Source organism: Pinus tabuliformis, chromosome X (assembly GCF_031772625.1).
Source record: "Pinus tabuliformis cultivar Carrire ecotype Pingquan chromosome X, CPIR1, whole genome shotgun sequence".
Taxonomy (NCBI): domain Eukaryota; kingdom Viridiplantae; phylum Streptophyta; class Pinopsida; order Pinales; family Pinaceae; genus Pinus; species Pinus tabuliformis.
In genome coordinates, this window is record NC_142308.1 from 567,591,982 (window position 1) to 567,613,867 (window position 21,886).

Below are 21,886 nucleotides of genomic sequence, written 5' to 3' on the forward strand. Positions count from 1 at the left end.
ATGATGTTGGTATGCTATGTAATAGAAAAAAAGATGTGATGGACAATGCAACTTTGCTTTGAAAACGCTAGAGCCGAAGCTAGTGGAATATCGAAAAGCCAATGCCACTGTATGACCATGCACATTCCATCATTTGATAGTAGTATCATGCGCTAAGCCAATCAGTGGGTTAGTGCATGGTGGATAATTCTCACCTTACTGGAGGAGGGTTGATTAGCAAGTGAGCAATAGAAGAAATTCAAAAGCAATTGTTAATTACCAATAAGAAATGATCCTAACAATGTAAAAAACTCCATGTGTCTCCATATTAATTAGGTGTCCATGTAATTCAATTAAGGTGTTTATGACTCAATCATCTCCAAGCTTTCATCGATGCATTTCCTTCTTTGTGCATATCTATTTTTTAGTAGGGCTTGGAGGATCTACTATACTAGTATCATTCCTTAGCGTATGCACACAATGAAAGATCACAATTATGACAAAAGATAAGCACTAGACCACAATCAATGGATTTGTAGAAATAAGGCAGTAAAGAAGTCAACGTGAAGACAATAATGGTTGAGACAACTCTAATGGTTGTAAAGACATATCTAAAAGCTTAATTAGAAAAAATGTCCCAACCATAAATTGCATAATGAAAAATGCTTTATAATGTTAAAAAGTTAGTAACATTCATCTACAACTTGAGTGAGCTTAATGGTTAAGAGTATGTGTTTCCTTCTAAGAGGTCAAAGGTTCAAAATCAGAGGAGGATAGAGTACGTATGCCTTCGTAGATTTAGCAGTCAAATAGCTGCACAGAGGTGGGTCCCTTATCCCACAAATAAGGGGGTCTCATACACCAATTTGGTCTCTGATTGGCCACGGCCTTAAAATTGGATAATAATAATAATTAGTAACACCCATATATACTTATCTTGTAACATTTTGAAATAACTTTATTTCCTTTCTACCCTACATGTTTTCACTTTGTGGTATATTACAAAGAACATAAATTTCATTTTTTTTTAAATGGTAGAGTGCACTGATTAGCAAAATGAGATGAAATAATTAGCCCAATGAAATGTTATTGCTCCACCAGATTTCAAATATCATAGGAGAAATCTTTAACCCTAAGTTTGATATTGGATCTGTCCGAAGTTCCTTGAACCAATTCACCATGATTAAGAAACAAAACAACGTAACCCGGAACACAGTGGTAATGGCTTTCCGGGTATGTGGTATTGTATTAAACAATAAGAAGGCGGATTACCGATCTCAGCATCTTTCCGGCGCGCGATAAAGAACGCACTCGATCAATCCAATTGGACGGCTACTGTTCGTCAAGTGGCGCGAATGAACGGTTCAGAGCTCGTGTGATTGAGCCGGTCTAAGTCCGCCGACCATATGTACATTTCCCTCACCATTTCGAGTAAAAACATAAAATTTCATAAAATTTGGCACATAATCTTGTTGAACCCCTACTACCGGGGGTTGAGGTTTTGTACGCGAATTCACAGACGCAACAGCACGCTGCTCGGCTCAGCTGGAGGATTCGAGCTTGCTAGTGGTACTTTAGCTTCCTTTATGCACTAATACTTCGAAATTTTACGGGAATTTGGATTTTTCGCTCTGAATTATCCAATTCAAAGTCGTCGTTGGCTTTCAATCTCTTCGGGATTGTCTATGCATTTGGGTTGCTGAGATTGTGGTCAAACCCTCAAGGAAAAAGAACAAAACAAGGGATGGTGGGTCTTTGTGTTAGGGTGCTTTCTGTTTTAGCGAAAGTTTAGTCACCCCAGAAGCTGTTTGTGAATTGCGATTCCCTGAATAATGAAGGTTTATCTAGTTTAATTTTGCAAGTTTAGCTCCAAGACCTGGGGTCTACATTTTCAACTTTGGCATCGTGATGAAAATATAAGATAATTGGAGCGATATTTCTCGATTATAACTGTATTAAGGTTTAAAATCTAGAAATTTCTCTACAACTATCTAAAGTCCAGAAGTTCACTATAACCATGTGAAAATAAAATAGAAGACAACATAAAACATTGATAAATTAGGAAAAGCTAATAACAGAGATCCTGGCTTCTTACATCCTCAGAATGTTCAATAGACTGTCTGAATAGGAATTCAAATTTATGTTTTAGCATTTTGCAGCACTTTTTTCCATTAACGCAATATTATTTGTAAGTTCACTATCAAAATTTGTGTTTCATATTTTGTAGCAAGTCTGATGAGCTTCACTTCCTCGAAGTTGGTTCCGAGGCAAAATTATCTGCAATTTATTCTATTCTTCGACAAATTGATGTAAAACTTAATATCATTCTAAAAAATGCAAAGCACCGACAGTATTTGCAGAAACTTCTGTTGTTTTGCTCAGAAACATGTGAAATAAGAGGTGATACTTACACTGAATTTTGACAGAGCAGTAGCCAGAAATTATTGAAAAGAAATTTTAAGAACCAGATATCCAGCTATTCATCCATAAAGTTATATCTTAAATAGCACAGGGGTTGGATTCTTCCTATCTGCACCCATCCCCACACCCATGTACAGGAAACGTACCTCTACCCTGCAACACCTTCTCGTACCTCTGCTTTCCCTTGGAAATTCAGACATATACTCCAATTATTTTGGGTACGTCGGCACCGATTTTATCATGATTTATTTATTTATTAATATTAAAACCTTAGTAAGTTGGACCCAATCGAAACCTTATATCAATTAAGTGCTGCCCCCTTTATACCTTTACATCCTAATTTCATGCTCACGTTTGCATTTTCAGTTTGGCTAAGAGAGCTTGGAAGAGACCAGCAGAGAAGAATAAAGGGAATAGGGTATTGCTCTAAGCAATGTTTTAAGACTCCGACTCCGACCCTGACTCGGTCGAGGATCGACTCCGACTCCGACTCCGAAACGGTAATGACTCGGCCGGCTCGATTTCAATGACTCGGTCGTTGTAAAAAATACATTAAATATTTATTTTTTTTATAAAAAAACATAATTTTAAAGATTTTCATTCATGTTTCCAAACACACAGCATTATAATATAGATGGAAGACAACATATGATCAAAGTAGGCTCATGAACCAATCCATTATATCAAAATGGTACCCAATGGCAATACATAGTCAACTGTCATACATGATCGAAGACTCAAAACAAAAAACACATAACCAAGGACGCTAGAAATGGCCTCTACAACAAAAGTAAACTATGACGGTGACCAGACTCCAGTACTAGTACTACAGTACTACTGGGCCACTGGCTAGTAGCTACTGTCAGAGGAGCCAAGATCATGTCGATCAATCTCTGGATCATCATCATCAGAGTCAGACAGGGGGCCCCATGGCTCCTCCTCATCATCATCATCCCCAACTGCAACTGTAGAAGTGGTACCACTAGCAGGCTGTGCAACTGCAGCAGATGCAAGCTGAGATAGAGTAGATATGCGGCTACGCTTCTGTCGTGGCTGAGCAGAGGAAGCACCTACAACTGGAGTCCTTGCTGGCTGTGAGACTGAGGCTGGTGGATTGGGATCTGCATTCAACTGAATAGGCTGAAGTTGAACAACATGTTCAAGTTCAACTGATGTCTCCAGATCTAAATCTAAATCAAGATCCTCATCAGGGTCAAACTCTGCTGGACAACTCTCCACTACCCAATCTGATGTTGGATCAATGTCTTCCAACACAATGGGATCTGAATCAGGTCTTTGTTCAACAAATGGTTTCGTCTGAGCCGAAGGTTGTATTGGACAAAAACTAGATCATTTAACCGTTTTTGATCCAAACGGTTTCTCTTCTTTGTGTGAATCCTCTCAAAGACAGCCCAATTGCGCTCACACCCAGATGCACTGCAAGTTTGACTCAAAATACGAATTGCAAACCTTTGCAATTCAGGACAATGGCCACCAAAGGCCTCCCACCATTGTGCTGCAAAAAACATAGGAGTGTAATGAGTTAGCTCAACAAAATTACAAATTATATCTAACTTTCAAATTATAAACGATTTAACAAACTTTAAAAAAAAAGTAAAACTATTAAGAATTTGAAAATTGAAATTTTTGTTTACCTGGCTCATCTGCTTCTCTTGCAATCTTTGCTAGGTTCTTCCCAAAGGTACCTACTGCATTGCTGAAGATATTGGCCTGTCGGTGTATCTCCAGCTGATCAGACTCCAATGGGATCATGCGTTCAATGCAATCAACCAGTTCATCTCTGACCTCCCCCCTCAAAGCTCTTGACTCCTTAGCTTTATAATGATACCGTGGGTTCAAAAAATACCCAGCTGCATGTATAGGGCGATGGAGTTGATTGTTCCATCTTTCGTCAATGATTGCCCAAATGGGCCCATACTTTGCCACTCTATCCTTGTATACCGTCTTTATTTGCTCCTTTGCTTGATCCATAGCCTCATAAATGAAGCCCATAGCCAACCTTTCCCCATCCACCAACCGCAACACCTTAACTAGTGGCTCAGCAAGCTTCACAATCTCTGCTGCCTTTCTCCAAAAAGTTTCTTCATGGACTTTCCTTTTCAATTCTTTGCCTTCTGGTTTGTTAGACCAATTGCTTTGATTCCATTCATCACTGGAAAACATCTTTTGCAAGTTTCTATGTTGGGAAAGCATAGATTGCAATGTCAAAAAATGTGTAGCAAATCTAGTGATGGCAGGCCTAATAATATCCTTGCCCCCAGTGTGTTTCCTCATGAGGCTCAAAACCAATGTATGATTGTAGATAAATTTTGTTATGCTTTTGGCATGATCTATAGTGTTTTTGACCCAATCTAATTTTCCAATATCCTCAAGCATGAGGTCTATGCAATGTGCAGCGCATGGGGTCCAAAAGATGGTCTTGTGTTTTTCCTCTAACAGTTTACCAGCAAGAACATAGTTAGAGGCATTATCTGTGATGATTTGAACAACATTAGCCACCCCCACCTCCTCAACAACCTGATCCAATAGCTGAAACAACAAGTGGCCATCTTTTATCTTATTAGATGCATCAACTGATTTTAAAAACATGGTTCCCTGTGGGAAGAAGACAAGAAAGTTTATGATGGTACAGTTTCTTTGATCAGTCCATCCATCTGACATGATGGTACACCCTGTTCTTGCCCATGAGTCCTTGAACTCTTGCAAATACTCATTAATGGATTGAATTTCTTTCTGCAAACGGAACCCCCTTAGCTCATGCATAGTAGGGCCTTTGAAGCCTTTTCCAGCAGCATGTATGGCATCAAACATAGGCTCATAATATGGTGAACGAGCAACATTAAAGGGGATATCAGCATCATACCACCATCTAGCTATGTAATCACAAGTAGTCTCCCTCAATTCTTTCTTCCAATGGTCATCTAAAGTGGGCTGCATTTGAGTTTTACTAACTTCAGGACCATGTGCATTTGATGGAGAGGAGGGAGTGAAATAATTTTTGATAGTCACATCACCCTTTTTCAAATTCATTCTACCCTTTCCCTTATCTTGAACAGAACCAAAAGAGGGAGGAACATATCGGAAAGGGTTGGATGCCTCAGTTTGAGGGATAGAGGAAGAACCCTCAAAATCATAGTGGGGGTTGGTAGCCATCATTTTTTGTATCTCCCTCTTCCTCCCAATTTCAGCCTGTATGTCTTTTTGCCTAGCCTTATCTTCTTTAAATTTCTCAAAGCTGGCCAACAAATTCTTTCTAATCTCCCCAATTTCTGGTGAGGTACATGGGGTAATTTGGCCTCTAATCCCTGCCAAGTGTTGTTTCAGCCTATGAATGCCCCCAGGACCTTCCTTAATTTTCCTATGGCAAAATTTGCATTGCATTTGACTATCAACCATTTCAACATATGCCCAAGCAGGATCTCTTGCTTTAGGTGCCATTTTTTGACTAGGAAATGAAAGCAAACAATCTGAAAAAAAAAAAAACAACATTGATTCAATGTTCATTTATTTGACAAAAAACACTCTCTAAGCTTTCTAGATATGCACCTAAAATTTACTAAGCAAAAACAGATTTATAGAGGTGGAAAAAAATACCTCCAGGCACAAACTGCCTCCTCAAGCTTGCTCCAAGAATCAGCTCCTCAATGCTGCTCCAAATGGCTGCCCAAGAAGCTCCTCACTCCAGCTACAATGCTCCTCCAAGACTCCTCACTGCTGCTCCAAAACAAGCTCAAGAACTGCTCACTAATTCTCAAAGAAGACTCTCACTCAAATGCATAAGACTGCTGTGAGTGAATGAGAGCACTTGGGTGTGTTAAATAGGGTTTGGGAGGGGGAAATGGACCCCAAAAATCATTTAGCATATTCATATAACTGTTTGGGGTCCAGACCAAACAAAAAACAATTAAAAAATCCATTAAAAAAATATATTTTTTGCTGTTTACGTGTGCCTGGGCTGTTCCTTTGTGACTCGGTCGAGTCATATCGGAAACGGCCAGGTTGGCCGAGTCACCCATGACTCGGCCAACCGGACCGTTTCCATGGCCGGGTCACTCTTCTTGCTGGTGAAACGGATCAACCAGGCCGTTTCGGTTTCGAAACGGCCGTTTCTTAAAACAGGGGTATGACCGTTTAACTTTGTAACAACACCTAAGTAAGCCTTTGATTTTGGTGACGAATTTCATCCTAGGAGGTTTTTTATTCTCACCGAATTACGTGTGTTTCTAAACACATATAATTTGCAAAGTTTTTCCTCCTGCTTAAACCCCAAAGCTAGGGTGGAATTCATTGACAAGGTTTTAGGTGAGTCCTAGTGTTATATCGAGTCTTTGTAAAAGTGTTTTGCGAATAATTTAAGCTATTTGGCTAAATTATTTTATTACAAATCACTTGGTATATACTAGATCATATTGTGTCGTAGAATTGGGTAATGTCATGAGGGTCTATATGTAAAGGTGTATTCCCCTTTTGAAGGTTGAATTAATTGTAATATCTGATGTAAAAAATATTTTAGTGCACGGTCCTTCATACTTAGACACCATGGCTAAAGTATTTGAGGGTGAAAAAATTATTAATCCCCTCGTGTCAATTAATTAATTAATTTTGAGTAAAAAATAATTATAGCGAAATTAATTTTTTCAAGTGGAAAACAACAAAAAAATTCGTTGGTAAAAAAGAATTCAAATTTTGGAGGTCCCCCACCAAGGGAAAAATTGATATTTTAAGAAAAATTGAGTCCTTGGACCTTGGTGGTTAAATCAAAGTCGAATTTTGAGAAAATTAATCCAAAATATTAATTTTTAAATTAATAAAAAATGGGATTTAAGTGAAATTCGAAATTTTTCTCAAAATAAATATTTTTGACAACAGAGATTAAAAGATGATCAGATTATTATCAACAATAGAGATTATTTTGACGGAGATCAAGCCAACTAGCCGTTATTTTCCACTTGGAGGATTTTTCGATAAATAGAAGCCATTTTTGCTTCTCAAGCATTATGATCTTGGGCTATCTCTGGATGATGTAAAATTTGTAGTGTTGGTATTGAGCCATTGCTGTGTTGGGAATGTTTTAATATCATAATAGAAAGACTTGGGGTTTAGTTCATGGTGCTCTTGTTCCATTGATCTGTGGTACGTGCTAGTTATGTGTTAATCCTATATTGTGCTACATTGTTATATGAATTGTTATTTCATTTGTCGGTGATAAGACATTCTATTGGTAAAAATTTATTTTTATCTTAGGTGATCTGATTCACCATTTGATCTAACGATTTAATTTTAGAAAAATTATAGAGATCTGCAGGTACACTAGCCCTTGGGCTCCAAGTTCACAAACTGTGGGAAAGAGTTGACTATGTTTGGGCTCTAGGAATTTTTATATGGTATTTTAACTTTGCAGAAGGGTGTGTGGCCAATATTCTAACTTTTCGGAAAATACATTTATCCATTGCCATTATTCAGAATTTATTTCTCAATTTTCTTTTTTAAGTTACAAACATTGTATATTTGTAAATAATTTGTAAGTAATTTTGTAAATTATTTCTAATCCTTGTTTGCAACAGTTGGAGTTTTGGGTTTATTGTAAATTTTGTATATATATTGAGGTTTTGGGAAATTTATTTCATTTGTGGAGGTGAATTCATAAGCCATCAAGGAAAATTCAAATTTTGTGTGAGGGCTTGATGGGTTTCTCTCACCCAAGTGAGACGTCTAGACCTTTGAAGGATATCGTCGGGGTTTTGAGGCAGATGTAGGCCTAGGATGGCAAGATCTAGCGTTTGGCTACCTTCCAAGCTCAATGCTCAAGCAAAAGAGGAAGCTGCTAGCCCCCAGAGGAGAATTCGTGGCAACTTTGTGGCATGTTTTTGAAGATCTGAGTCAAAATTTAATTTTGCAAGGGTTCAAATTTTTTTAGGGCCTTCTAGGGCAAGCGTAGCCCTCATCTGCCCTTGTTGTGGCCTTTTATTCCTCCCATGGTGAGCCGTTGGCCTATCTTGGCCTCCAAACCCTTGTCGTGCCCTCTTTACCCTTGCCGCAAGCCCTAAAGAGCTGCTTCTCCTAGCCATAGGCCTTGCCAAGGCCTTAGCCTTCTCCACTAGCCCTCTTCCCTTCCTCCGCTAGCCTTCTTCTGCCCTCCGTGAGCTCCTAGCCCTCTTCCCTTCCTTCGCTAGCCTTCTTTTGCCCTCCGTCAGCTCCTAGCCCTCTGTCGTAGGCCTTAGGGCCTCTCTTTTCCCTCTCGGTAGCCTCCTAGCCCTTGACAACATGCTTATTGGCCTCTTTCCTAGTTGTCATAGGCCTATTAGGTCTTGAAACCAAGGCAACTGCCCTCCTTTAGGCCTAGCGTTGGCCTCTAGCCCTTATCTCTGCCTTCTTCCATCCCTCATTGACTCATTTCAGTCATCATTTGGAGTGTCATTGATTTTTTGTCACCAATACTTTGTGGTTGCAGGAGGCCAATTCATTGGAAGATTTTTGGGCAAGCAAGCTAGTCATTTTCAAGGCTTAAAGGCCTATTGGTTTGCCTCCTCAAACCCTCATTTTCATCTCTGTTTTACTAGTAGCCTCTGATCATTTGCTTACAGTGGTATAAAACTCATCTAAGTGGCATTAAATGTAACTAATAAGTCACCTAAATACATTAACAAGTCATTGCATCAATTGGGTAATCATTGTTTAGCATATTTCATAATTTTTTGATGACTGTCACACTGTTTGGAAAGCATCATAAAGTTTGATCATACATTACAGTGGCATTGGAAAAGGATCCTAAACTCAAGTAAGCATTTATCTCTTGGTTTCCCTTGCATCACTATTTACAATCTTGTGTTGGTAAAGTAGCTTGATTGGGCTACCTTCGAGTCTTTCCTTGGCTGCCTCATTTGGATTTTGCATGCATTTTTCTCTTGCACCCATAGGCATTTCTCATTGATTGCATTTTAATGTGCTCTCATCAAGTCATCTGCAAGTTTTTGGATTAATTTGGCATCTTTTGTTTACTGTTGTCACAAAGTTTGAGCATAAGTTACATAAAGGTTCCTAACATTTGTCAATGTTCCATTGATAAGCATTACATATTGTGGAAATGATTGTTAGCATTGATAACATTGGATTTTTGAAATGATTTGACAATTGGTTAAGTTGTTGAATACGAACACATTGTTTTCCTTGTGAGTTTCATAATCTAAGAGATTATAATTTTGCACTAAATAACTCACTCATAAAAGCACTTGACAAATTAATCTCAAGATCTAATATCTTCTTGAATGGTTAATATTGTTTGAATTGGTCATTGGACTTGGGCATATTCACATTTCTTGTTCTTTCCTAAGTTGCAAGAAAAGTTGGTAGGGGAGGAGTTTTCGTATGGAAACGGAAACAAAACATGGAAACACGTACTGTACGGCCCAGAAACGCGTTTTTGGCCGTACTGGCATGTTTCTCGAGGTGGAAACGTGGCCAATACGGCTAGAAACGCATTTCTGGGCCGTACGACGTCGTTTCCACATGCAACTTGACTTTTTTTTTATTTTTTAATTTTTTAATTTGTCTTCTAATTTTTAATTAGGTTTTTCTAATGCCTTCTAGATGCCTGTCTAAAGTTATAAAAGTGAACTTTTGCCCTAGTGTTGATATGCAGTTCATCAGGAAGTTTGAGGCATATGCAGTTCATGGTAATGTTAAATTCTTAAAGTAAAAGGATGAAAATGGAAAATAAATGAAATTGAAAAATAAAGGAGAATATCAGTTTTACTTAAATTTTTAACATTACCATGAAATGACTCAGGATGTTTGAGAGTGGTTTCGCCCTCATTGGATTTCATATGGAGAAAGTAGAATTTTAGATCTCACTCAAAATCCAGCAGACTTATCTGTTTTTCAAGATTTCAGGATTGGGGGGACTGCATTGTTTCCATTGGATTTTATCATGTACTAGGGTATGGAACTTGTATTTAATCAAGAGAACCAAGCCCTCTATGCAGGGGAGACTCCCAATAATCAAGAGCATGTAGGGTACTAGTGTATGAAACTTGTATTTAATCAAGAGCACTAAGGTCGTTCGACTATGTAGGAGGAGACTCCCAATCAAGCACGAGACAAGAAATTAGAAATTTCTCGTGGCTGATTTTGGATATTTCTATTTTCATTATGTGATTATTCATGAGTAAATGTGATGTAAATTTAGAGACTTATAGTTTATGCATTGACAATTGACAATTTTATCATAATGTAATAAATTAGAATGTATCATATATGCTTTATGATTGCACATATTTCTTAAATGTCCTATATATATATATATATATATATATATATATATATTTGCGTTTCTCCGTTTCCAAAATTTGGGGGGGGGGTCACGTTTCGTACCCTTGCTCGTTTCAGAAACTCATACCCGTTTCCCCGTTTCGTGCAACCTTGGTTCTTTCACATTAGCATTGGAGATCTAATTGTTCTACATGAAATAGGCATTGTGATCTTAAATTCGAGAGTTGCTAATTGTGTTTAAGAAAACATAAATCATCTAAATTGTCAATCTCTTGAGCAATTGTTTATTGGTACCCTTTTCATTCTTGCATTTTCTCTAAAGAACCTTGGCTAATTGTTCTAAGTAATATCGTGGATAAGTGCTCTAATTTTTCTTATTTGCCACTATTGTTATTGAATTTATTGTTCATGGTTGCTCTATTGTGGATGATAATTTATCTTTGGCATATTGGTGAATTGTTATAATTTTAAAGAGCATTAATCTTGTTTTTCATCTATCACTTGAGCAATTATCTCTTGGTTACATTGAATATATCTTTTGGGCATTGTTGAATTTGAGCACTCTATCTTGTGGTTGAGATTATCCTTCATTCATCATATCTAAAGAGCATTTGTAATTAAGTACTTGAAGAACATTAAATATTCTCACCCTAAGAGCACTCATCATTTTGCATTTGCATCCTAGGAATAATCTTGCATTAACTAACAGCCCTCCAAGTACAAGCTTGGTTGATAGACATATAGGGAAACCCTTCATCTTGTAGCTTGCGTAGGATAGACCCACTCTAGTGGTTAACACGGTGACCTTGCAGTCATCAGAGCCACAGTCTCTACAGCGTCAGAGGCACCGGGTAGTTAGATTTCAAGGGGAGGTATCGTTAACCAAGCCATTGCTTGCTTCGCCTTGATTTCTCTCTACAACTTACTTTAGAGACTAGCCTCAAAACAACAAAGGATTAAGAGATTCACTTAGTTAGAAATTTAACTAAAATAAACCAAGATCTTGCATCTCACCTAGATTATAGGATTTGCATAACATATATGATAGCAAAGCATCTCCAAGCAACAACTGTTCATCTGGTCATTTGGTATATAATTTAATAAAGCAAGTATTTCATTGCATAAGGCACTGGTCTCACGTAATAATTTAATCTAATCTCTAAAACTGCTAAATCAACCAAGTGGCTAGGCCATTCAGTTGTGTCTCCGAGATTTGTTGGTTGCTGATAGATCTCACATCCTCACATTTTACAAGGACTACCCCCCATAGTCTATTGTTGGGAGACAACTAGAATGGAGAGGGTAGGGAACAGAGTGACAATCTCTGCCCTAATTCGTTGTTGCACCGTGCCTATACAATTTGAGTGACAATAGGGCCAAGAGGGCTTGTGGAAGGTGGGCAGCAGGAAAGTTTCTTGTGGCCAAGAGGGCCAAGTTGGGATGGGAGATCCGAGTTGGGTCGAGAAGGTCTATGGTGGTTGGCAAGAGAGCATCTTGTGGAGGAGAAGGCCAAGAGGGCCCGTGGAAGGTGGTCGGTCGACAAGAGAGCATCTTGTGGGGGAGAAGGCCAAGTAGGCCTCAGACCCCTTAAGGGCCAAGAGGGCCCATGGATGGTGGTTGATGAGAGATGTCTTATTGAGCAGGCCGAGTAGGCCTTAGACTTATGGAGGGTCTAGAGGGCTTGAGAGCGTTTTACGGTGTAGGCCGAGTAGGCCTCAGATCTGGAGTAGCAGGGGTAGCTGCGTGTGGAGGATGAGTAGAGCTGTTTTGAGGAGGTCGAGTAGGCCTTATGTAGGCCAAGTAAGGTTGTTGAGTATGCTGTAGCTGGACAACAGAGAAGGGTTGAGTTTGCTCTTGTTTGGATAGTAGAGAAGGGCTTAGTTTGCCCTTGTTTGGACAACAAAGAAGGGTTGAGTTTGATCCTATTTGGACAACAAAGAAGGGTTGAGTTTGTCCCTTTTGGATTGCAATGAAGGGCTGAGTTTTCCCTTGGCCTCTAGTGATTGGATAGCAACCGGAGTAGCCGACAATGAGTATACTGTGGTAGGCACAATGAGTAGCCAGTAGCATGGAGATTGAGGAGTGTTTCAACACTAAGGACAAGGGTGTTTCTTTGTAAGTTTTCCTTTGTGATATGGAATTTTACTGAGCATTGTAAAAGGGCCATTTTCCCTTGTATGAGAGCCCTAGATTCTAATTGAAGGATTAATAACAATTCCGTTTTTGGGGTTGACATTTTGTGTTTACTATGAATGATCTGATTGTTGGTTTTATAAATTCCATTGTGCAAAATTTGTTTTTGGTTAGGCACATCAGTGTGTTTTAGTTAATTAGTTAATTTGAGATTGTTACCAGATCTGGTGTGTGTGTGTTTGTGTATGCATTGAGTCTACTGCCCAAAATTCTAACACATGATCTTAATGGTAAGATCTACCCTCTCCCACCAACCACCAACTGACACTGTGTTGTTGACCATTTTGAATTTGCTTGATCTATTTTCTCCAAAAAGACCGAAATTCTGAAATAACCATGACCCAAAGAGTAGTCTTGACCTCCCTCAACCTCTTAGGCATGATGAATAGGCAAACCACATATTTGCAATCTTCAACAATGATAGATGTGTGTACTCTTTGTAGATTATGAGGGCATTGGTATGATTTTGTAAAAAATGTGGATATGGTGTGCATCCTCAATAAAATTTCCAATCCATGCCACATTGAAAGCAATATATTTAAATGCTAAATTCAAAGGATGGACAATGCAAGATGTCCAAATATTTGTGGATATCTAGCTTTTCCACAATCATGCGAACATTCTTGCAAACTGGTGCATTATTTGTAATAATTTTCCCACAAGAATCAACATCTACATCTTCAATAACTTTAAGGAACAACTCACCCATATATTGTGCATCCTTGTATTTTCCAAGAGCATCCACTGCTTTCACTAAGATTTGGTCCATTCAAGGAAGACACCATGAAGTTGATTAGTGGATGGCATGCTGCATCTGACGATCCATCAAAAACAACACTAACCCCAAATGATGGCCATGATGATTTAATAGGCTCTTGCATTTTACTTGCCTCCTTCTTTGCGAGCATATTAGGCTCTTGCATTTTACTTGCTGCCTCATTCTTGGTTTTCTTAGATGTTGCTGCGACCATTGCCACACCAACATTGGCCTATTTTTCTAGTTCTTTTCATTTGGATGCATTCACTCTTGGACATGCTCCAAATCCGCCAAATATGCCCAAAAAATTCCCTTTAATTCGAAGTAGGTGTTCTTGAATTGATTGTGGCACAAAAACTACATGTCCAAAGAACATTGCCTCCTCCATTTAACTTGCTATCTAGCCCTTGATATCTCGTAACATACTTCCACAATGGATCCTTATGTTCTTGAGCTTGCTGTCTTGCTAAAAAATTGTTTTTTTTCAACAGTTGAAGATGCTGTTGCAGCCCCACTTCCAATAGATGGGACACTCGTAGACCCTGATTAAATTGAAGGAGTAGGTACATTATCATTGGGCACATTTCTCCCCTTCCTTTGCCCTTTTCCAATTGCCCTTGATCGAGCCATGATTGCTATGATATGAAAAAAATACTATAGTAAGAAAAACAAACTATTGTAGCAAAAATGGACTGACATAGCAAAAATTAAAATATATGGATGGCAAATCCACTTACCAACACTTAGAATCTCCTCTAACATTGGTGACTTTCCCTTACATGCTCTCCAAATCCTCCGAATACTACCTTTAATGAAACTTGGAAAGCTACCTTTAATAAAATTAATAGCTTTCCAAGTTCCATTTAAGGTAGATTTCCAATTTTCTTCTTGCTTGATCTAGACTTGATGATAACAAGATTTCTAATATAGCTTGGTGACGTACTTTGCTTGTGACAATTGATTTAACAAGCCATTGATCCTAGGCAAAGTCTGTCAGTTCTTAAGAATGATCTTGTCTAGAGTTCTATAGTTAATTCACATTCTCCAAGTCCTGTCCTGATTTGGTACTAAAATGACAAGGGAATTACATGGTCCCTCACAATGACCATGCAATGACAAGGAATGACAAACGTCCATGTATTATTGTGTTTATTTAGTCTAGATTTGGAACATCCATTTCTCCTTTTGTATTATGAGATCAAACGTCTCTTTAATTATGAAAAGAGTTTTACCATCTTCAACCTTTGTGACTAATGCAATAATGATAATTACACAAATATAATCCTAGCAACAATGTCGAAATGGTTTGAGATGTGTGCATTCAGGGTACACTCCACCCTTGCCATTGCCTTCACCTTTGTCCTTGACCTTATCTTATGCAAAGAACATTGATTTATCAAACCAAGTGAGAAGTGAAAGACAATTATCACAATTAGGTCTAATTGGATGATGTTGAAGGAGACATTAGGTGTCAGTGGGAGGCCCTTTATATTAGTCAAGTAAGAGGAGGTCGATAGATGGTACAGTTAGTAGTGGAGTTAGGGTTGCCAAGCTCTCCACAAATGTGTGCATCATTTGATCGATAAAGATCAATGGGCTCATGGAGGGTATGTATTTGACAAGAATCTGACTTATAAGTTTCTTGTTATTGCTTTCATTAATGTTGAGTGAATCCTTCTTGTACGTGAGCACTAGAATGGTTTGTAAGAGTTTCACATCATTTCGAAGAGTACTCCATATGATGCTAAGAAAATAAATACGAAAGGTGGGTTGCTTTGAAAGGTATGCCACGGTCTCCATGCCTTAGCATAGGTTTGGATTAGTGTGTGACATGCACATACATTCCCAAACTATATATGCATCCTACCAAGTTCACACTAGATATGTAATATTATTGGGCACTAGACTCGGTACACACACACACACACCAAATCTGGTAACGACTTCCTATTAACTTTACACAACTAATGAATTGAAACACACTGATGTGTCTAACCAGAAAGAAATCTTACACAACGAAACTTATAAAACCAACAATCCGATCATGCACAATAAACACATTGCACACAAAATTTGCCCAATCAACAATCCTTCATTAAATTCTTCTTAGAACCTACTAGAGTTCCCTTACTGGGTTAATGGCCTTTGAGGAAATTACATATACAACAATTACCTTGGATCTGATCCAACATATCAAGCCCTAGATCCATCCTCGATCTGGTTGATCTAGATCTCCTTTGTTACTTCATGCTCTTTCCTTAGACCTAACACAACTAAGTATCTCACTTACAACAAACCTGCAATATTAGTCATGATCTTTTGCTTACTTGAGAGAATCTCTCTCAATATCTCATGCTCCTACATGTCTCTGTGCTCTTGCTCGGTCTTCATACACAACTCCCTTTACTACTCTAGATTTGAGGCCTACTCGGCTTGCTCCACAGATCTAAGGTCCTCTCAACCCTCCACAAGCCCTCTTGACACTCTTGGCCCTCTATAGGTCTAAGGCCTACTCAACCTTCTCCTCCACAAGATGCTCTCTAGTCGACCACCTTCCACAAACCCCCTTGGCCCTCAAGGGGTCTGAGGCCTACTTGCCTTTCTCCTCCATAAGGTGCTCTCTTTCCAACCACTCCACAAGCCTTCTCGACCCTCAAAGGGTATGAGGCCTACTCGAATTTCTCCTCCACAAGATGCTCTCTTGCGGACCACAAGAATTAATCACTCACCCTTATACCTTTCCCATGGGTTATCAGAATACCACGGGTCTTTATCATGGGTTATTAGAATACCATGGGTCATCAAAATACCATGGGTCTATGGGTACAAAGCCCCATCACTTAGCCCACTTGCCCCACACGTGAGAATACTCCTGGTGCTACCCAAAACATCAACACTCCCTCTTAGTGAGGGATGTATTCTCACAACACCTGGAAGTGGCTCTGTCTTTGAACCTGGAACACATTTCCATCCTTGCTACCACAACTGCTCCATATGACATGAAAGCAATTCCCGTTGTATGACAGGGACCCTTCTTTGAAGACACCATACTCCTAGAAGCCTTCTGCTCCTAGGCATCTTACTTGGCCATCTTGTACCATGACACAATTTGAACTTGAAGGCTGTCTTCCTTTGAGTTGCTAACTCCTTCTCAGCCTACTGACTCCCTCTAAAGACTAACTCCCTTTGACTCCAAAATATAGGCCTTCTCGGTCCTTCACTCCAAGTTTCTCACTTGGATCTTCAATGGCTATCTCAACCTTTTGACCATCTCAGTCCCGCCTTCTCGACCCCTCTCCTATCACATAAACAGATTTGGCCCTTACTCAACTCCTCTTCTATCACAGAAACAGATCTGGCCCTTATTCGGCCCCTCCAATCTTAGATTCTTCACAAGACCTTCACACCTAGACCATAATGAATCTCTCATTTTTTTGTGTTGATCTCCTCTCAAGATCCTAGCACATCTGATGAATGAATCTCTCATCCATTTCTCTGTCTACGGTCCAAGCTGCGACTGTCCACAACTCCTTGTGTGATTGATGTACTCCATGTCTCACTAGGCCTGCTAATCTTGGCCTTCATGACCCATATAGGCAGTTTGCCATACTTAGCCAACTCTCTTGGCATGGTTCTTCAAAACACTGCTGCTACCTGCAACAATTCCTACAGCTCTCTCTTAGAGATGTCGCTTGTGCAAATCTCATATCCAATTGCCTTTCTCAAAGACCACACTCTAATACCGTGTTAAATTTCCAATACTAACTTAGATTTATTAATAACTCAAAAATTATTTATTCCTAGAAAATTATTTTATTACTTCAAATAAAATTCCTAATTGCTGGAAAATAAAATCACTAGTATTTAACCTCTGAAAAATAATTTACAACGGAAGTATACACCCATAACAATTTTCCTTCATTAAATTTCTCGGGAAACTCTAGGCCTAGACTCATAGAGAAAATGCATAGAAAATTGCACTGCTAGAACCTATAACTTGGCCCCAGCGGGGAAATTGGCCCAAGGAGTTCAACTGACTAGAAAATTGACCACTTAAAGAATTCAGCTCTATAGAAATTCAACCCTCGACACCAACAAATCAACCCTCCCTTTTCCTCCTCGTATGACCCCTGTGCACTCAAGGAAATTGGCCCACTAGATAAATTGACCTCTCCACAAATCGGCCTCCTTTGCACTTTAGTTGCTCGGCCTCTCGATTTCCTATTCTCGACATCCTCTACACTTTAGTTGCTCGGCCTCTCGATTTCTAGAACTTGACCTCTTGGAAATACTCTTGAAATTACTTTGCATTCTTCCTTCCATCTCTTCAATCTAGCTGAGCCTCTTGCTCTGGAAAAAAGCACGTCCTCCCCTTGAGAAAATCACTCTCAATGCTATATAGCTGTGTTTTGTCTTCACCTCTCCATTAGGCTTCTTTTATAACTTCATTAAGCCAAATCCCTAACCCTAATCTCCTAAGTGATTGACGACTGAGATTAGATCTCGCCTCACTTGAGATCAATGGTTGAGATCATATCTAAGTCACTTAAATAATTTTATTATTTATCCTTAGTACTTTGGCTTAATAGTCCACAATAATTAATTGACTTTAATTATTGTACTTTTCCTAAGTTAGACTTAGGAAAGAAGTCATAAATCACCTACTCCACCAAGAAAGCACCTAAAGAGGCAATCAACCATCTTCTACATGCTAAGACACCAAGCTCATGTAGAATACCTTTTGAAGCTACCAAGAACTTCAACACTCCCTCCTAGCAAGGAAGGGATTCTTCACCACTCCTAGCTTGTCCCTGTAAAGACGAACTTCCCTTTCACTAGAGGCTTGGTGAGAAAATCTGCTAGTTCCTCCTGTATGGAAATGTACTGCAATCTCACAACACCTCTCTGGACCCCGTCTCTCATGAAGTGATATCTGATTTCTATATGTTTGGACATGTCGTGATGATGAAACGCAGGATTTTTAGAGATCTTAATGCAACTTTGTGTTGGAAACATTGAGAGGGGGGTGAATCAGTGATTGACTTACTTTTCACACAATTGGTTAGTTTATTACTTTAAACATTCCGAGCATCAAATCAGAACATGAAACAACACCACATCAAGATTAGTACACAGTATATGTCATCTCAACAAGTGCTCATTTATGTATGATGTACATACAAATTTACCAGATAAATCTGGAAGGAAGTACAAGACTCCCCAAAGGTTTTACCAGCACACTGGAAAGAAGCAAATGCTCCCTAAATGGTTGGGCTCCCGTACCAGGGATAATGGCCCAAGTACAATCAACCGTTGCTGCTGTCCTCTTCTACTCCTGCTGTCCACCACTACTGCTGCTACCAATCTGCTACCATCCACCCCTGCTTCTGCTACCACTCTCCTTGCCTCTGCTGCTGCTGTCACTACCTTTGCTGCTACACTCACTGCTACCATTGCCAACTTAAACTGCCACTGCTACAACTGTCCACTAACACTGTTGTCACTATACACTACTAAATGCTTCTGCACATCAAAATATGGCCATACCTCATACTGTTACCTGCATCATCATATCATTAGGATCACAGCGATCACCAAGGTCACTGCTCACTGTGATACAACAAGATCAATTCAGGTCACAGTCAAATGAGTCAAAATCTATCATACAAGATGACTATCAAGGATGCTGCCATATACAGGTCAAGGTCATATGTCAAGAATTACTGTCATATCAAGGGTCATGTCACAATGTCACAGTCAAGTCAATAATCAGCATTCCAAACTCCAGCGTCACAACCATCTCCAAACCTTTACTAATGCAACTCAGAACTCTTTTCAAAGAGCATCACACAACAATTTAGAATTCTGGGCATAAACATTATGATCGGGACACCTTGTTCATTCATAAAATATGCTGTCATATAGAGAATGCCAGTCACCAAGAACACTTAGTTATCACGGCCTCACTGTGTCAAAGATCTTCTGTGTCACAATACTCCTGTCATAACAGTCAGATATAAGGACACTTGTCAGGTTCACTATAAATATATCAATAAGCTCCCTGCTAGGTGTTACATGACAAGCTTATCCAGTATCCCTGCTGTCTTCTCTTACACATCCAGCTCAGTGATCAACAACACATTCAAGCATTATGCACATTGCAAACTACCTTGAAGCTCAGGTTGATGACAACAACTTAATAATGTTGCTGTTGATAGTGGGATAAATAGTGAAAGCCCTTATTACAAAAATTCTTGCTCAAATTCAAAAGAGGCTTCAGAGGCATGACCTTCAGGTGTAGGGTCTATTTCTAAACAAATAAGTGTTGTACTAAAACAGTCATATCTGCCCTAGAGATTCCAAGCATCTTACTTGTCACACATCACTCTGCTGTAGGCCATATAGAAGTCATGAATGTTCTGTGTATGCAAAAACTATGAGCTTCAGGTTTGGCTACCTCAATCCTGCAATGATTAAACAAGTGACACCTGAATCCTTTGCAACAAGAGTATGTCGAGAGAGAAATGAATACAGGTCTCTGAAGTTACTTTATTGCATCAACACACAGGTCATAGATATATGGAGCAGAGAACTCGGTTGTAATGTATATAAGTAAGCCAAAAAGAACTGCTGCAACAGGACCACTTCTTCGCTGGTCTAGAATTAACTGAACAAATGCAACTTCTGAAGATACCCTTCGCTGTTCTTAACTTACCACAGAGATCAACAATAAAACCAATGGTTCACACTTATCTTTTGTGAATTAAGATTACAAGCACAGTGACATTTAGCTTTTCAACGATATCTTTGCTGGTTCTTTTCCATTGTTTGCTCTGCGTGATGCATCACTGTAGAATGTTTTAATGAGTTATACAAAACAAAAATTGTCTTTATGTCTCAATATACTTGTTGTTTGTTGGTGTGATGCAAATGCAAACTTCACAGACCTTTGAACAGATTTGACACTTGCTGCAGTAGTCGGCCTCACTCCTTTTGGCAGACATAGGAGTATGTATGTATGCCAAAACACATAATGATCCAAAATTGCAGAGGTTAGGAGGCTCCTTTCTTGGATTGAAATCTTGCACAGAGAGAACTGCCGAATTTCTGAGTTTGAGTGTCGTAGGACTAGAGGTTTATTGGTCACTGCTCCTACACATGCCTTGATACAAAAAAATTCCTTGTGATGAACTTCAGAACCCAATACTCAGACTGCCTTATAGGCCTGCAGATCCAGGGATTATGTACAGGTCCGGGTGAAAACAAAATGCGGAGATCGTCAGACTCATTCCAGATCAAAAGGCCGTAGAAGGTACTGTGTACAGAATCCTTGACTGCAAAATATATTTGCTCCTTCATTGCTCTGAAGAGATCATAAATACAAACTAGCCCAGAACTTTGATCTTGCAAAAATAAAACCAATGAGACCCAGAAACTCTATGCCAAGCACAATGAGTCACAATCTTCTTAGCCGCAGGTAAATCATCTGTTGTGAGAACAATGTCAGAGATCCAACGATTATGCCAAGAGTTTTCTACTTCAGATATGCTCGAACTTTATCAACCTGCAGAGGTACCAAAGACACCAGCGAATCCCAAGCAAAAATATTAAACGAACTCCCACAAAACCCTTTCAATTTTTGTCATCTCCATGGATCCACAGAGCGCCAACAGTTTCAAAGGAACAGAGCAAGCTATATATCATCGTTCAAATTTGTGCATCTGAGAGGAAAGCGAAATCATCTTTATATAGTTTTAGGAGGTTCTTTTTGAGGCCAACTGACTCAATTTTGGATGGAGTCCAAAATTTTAATTTCAAATAATTCTAGAGCCAAACATTAAGGTCGAATTAAATTTTATTTATAATTGATTCCGAGTTTTGATATAGGACTGTGAACTTTGGACCAAGGAGTCTTAGTAATTGATTTGTCCCAAATCGTTTTGTCAACAATATTTTATTTCTGTTGAACCACGAGCATCCTCGAATATTATTAATTTGACCATAAAATGAATTCTTACCTCCTCCCATTATTTAACCAATATAACGCCGTCACATCAGCATCATGGGGTTTTGGACCATTGATTGGAGTTACTAACTTCGACTGCGCATATCCCACAAACCGTGAAGCCGCTCGAGATGCTCCACATATCAACGAGATCAGCATGACGAGGAGTATCCACTGGTGGCAAGGGTCTCCGAGACAAACTCAATGATCTGCTGCTTCAAAATCCTTAACAAGTGCGGGTT

At 39.1% G+C, this 21,886-nt stretch overlaps 1 protein-coding gene across 1 annotated transcript in view; it reads left to right on the top strand.

The window, feature by feature from the left end:
- Positions 1 to 1,140: 1,140 nt before the first annotated feature.
- The window catches only part of LOC149141282 (uncharacterized), a 40,235-nt gene continuing 19,489 nt past the window's right edge, over positions 1,141 to 21,886 (top strand). Inside the window, exons 1-2 of the mRNA XM_089453346.1 lie at positions 1,141 to 1,548; positions 2,767 to 2,900. Of these exons, the coding sequence (XP_089309472.1) occupies positions 1,386 to 1,548; positions 2,767 to 2,900 (297 nt within the window). The 5' untranslated portion in view covers positions 1,141 to 1,385. The remainder of the gene's footprint in view (positions 1,549 to 2,766; positions 2,901 to 21,886) is intronic.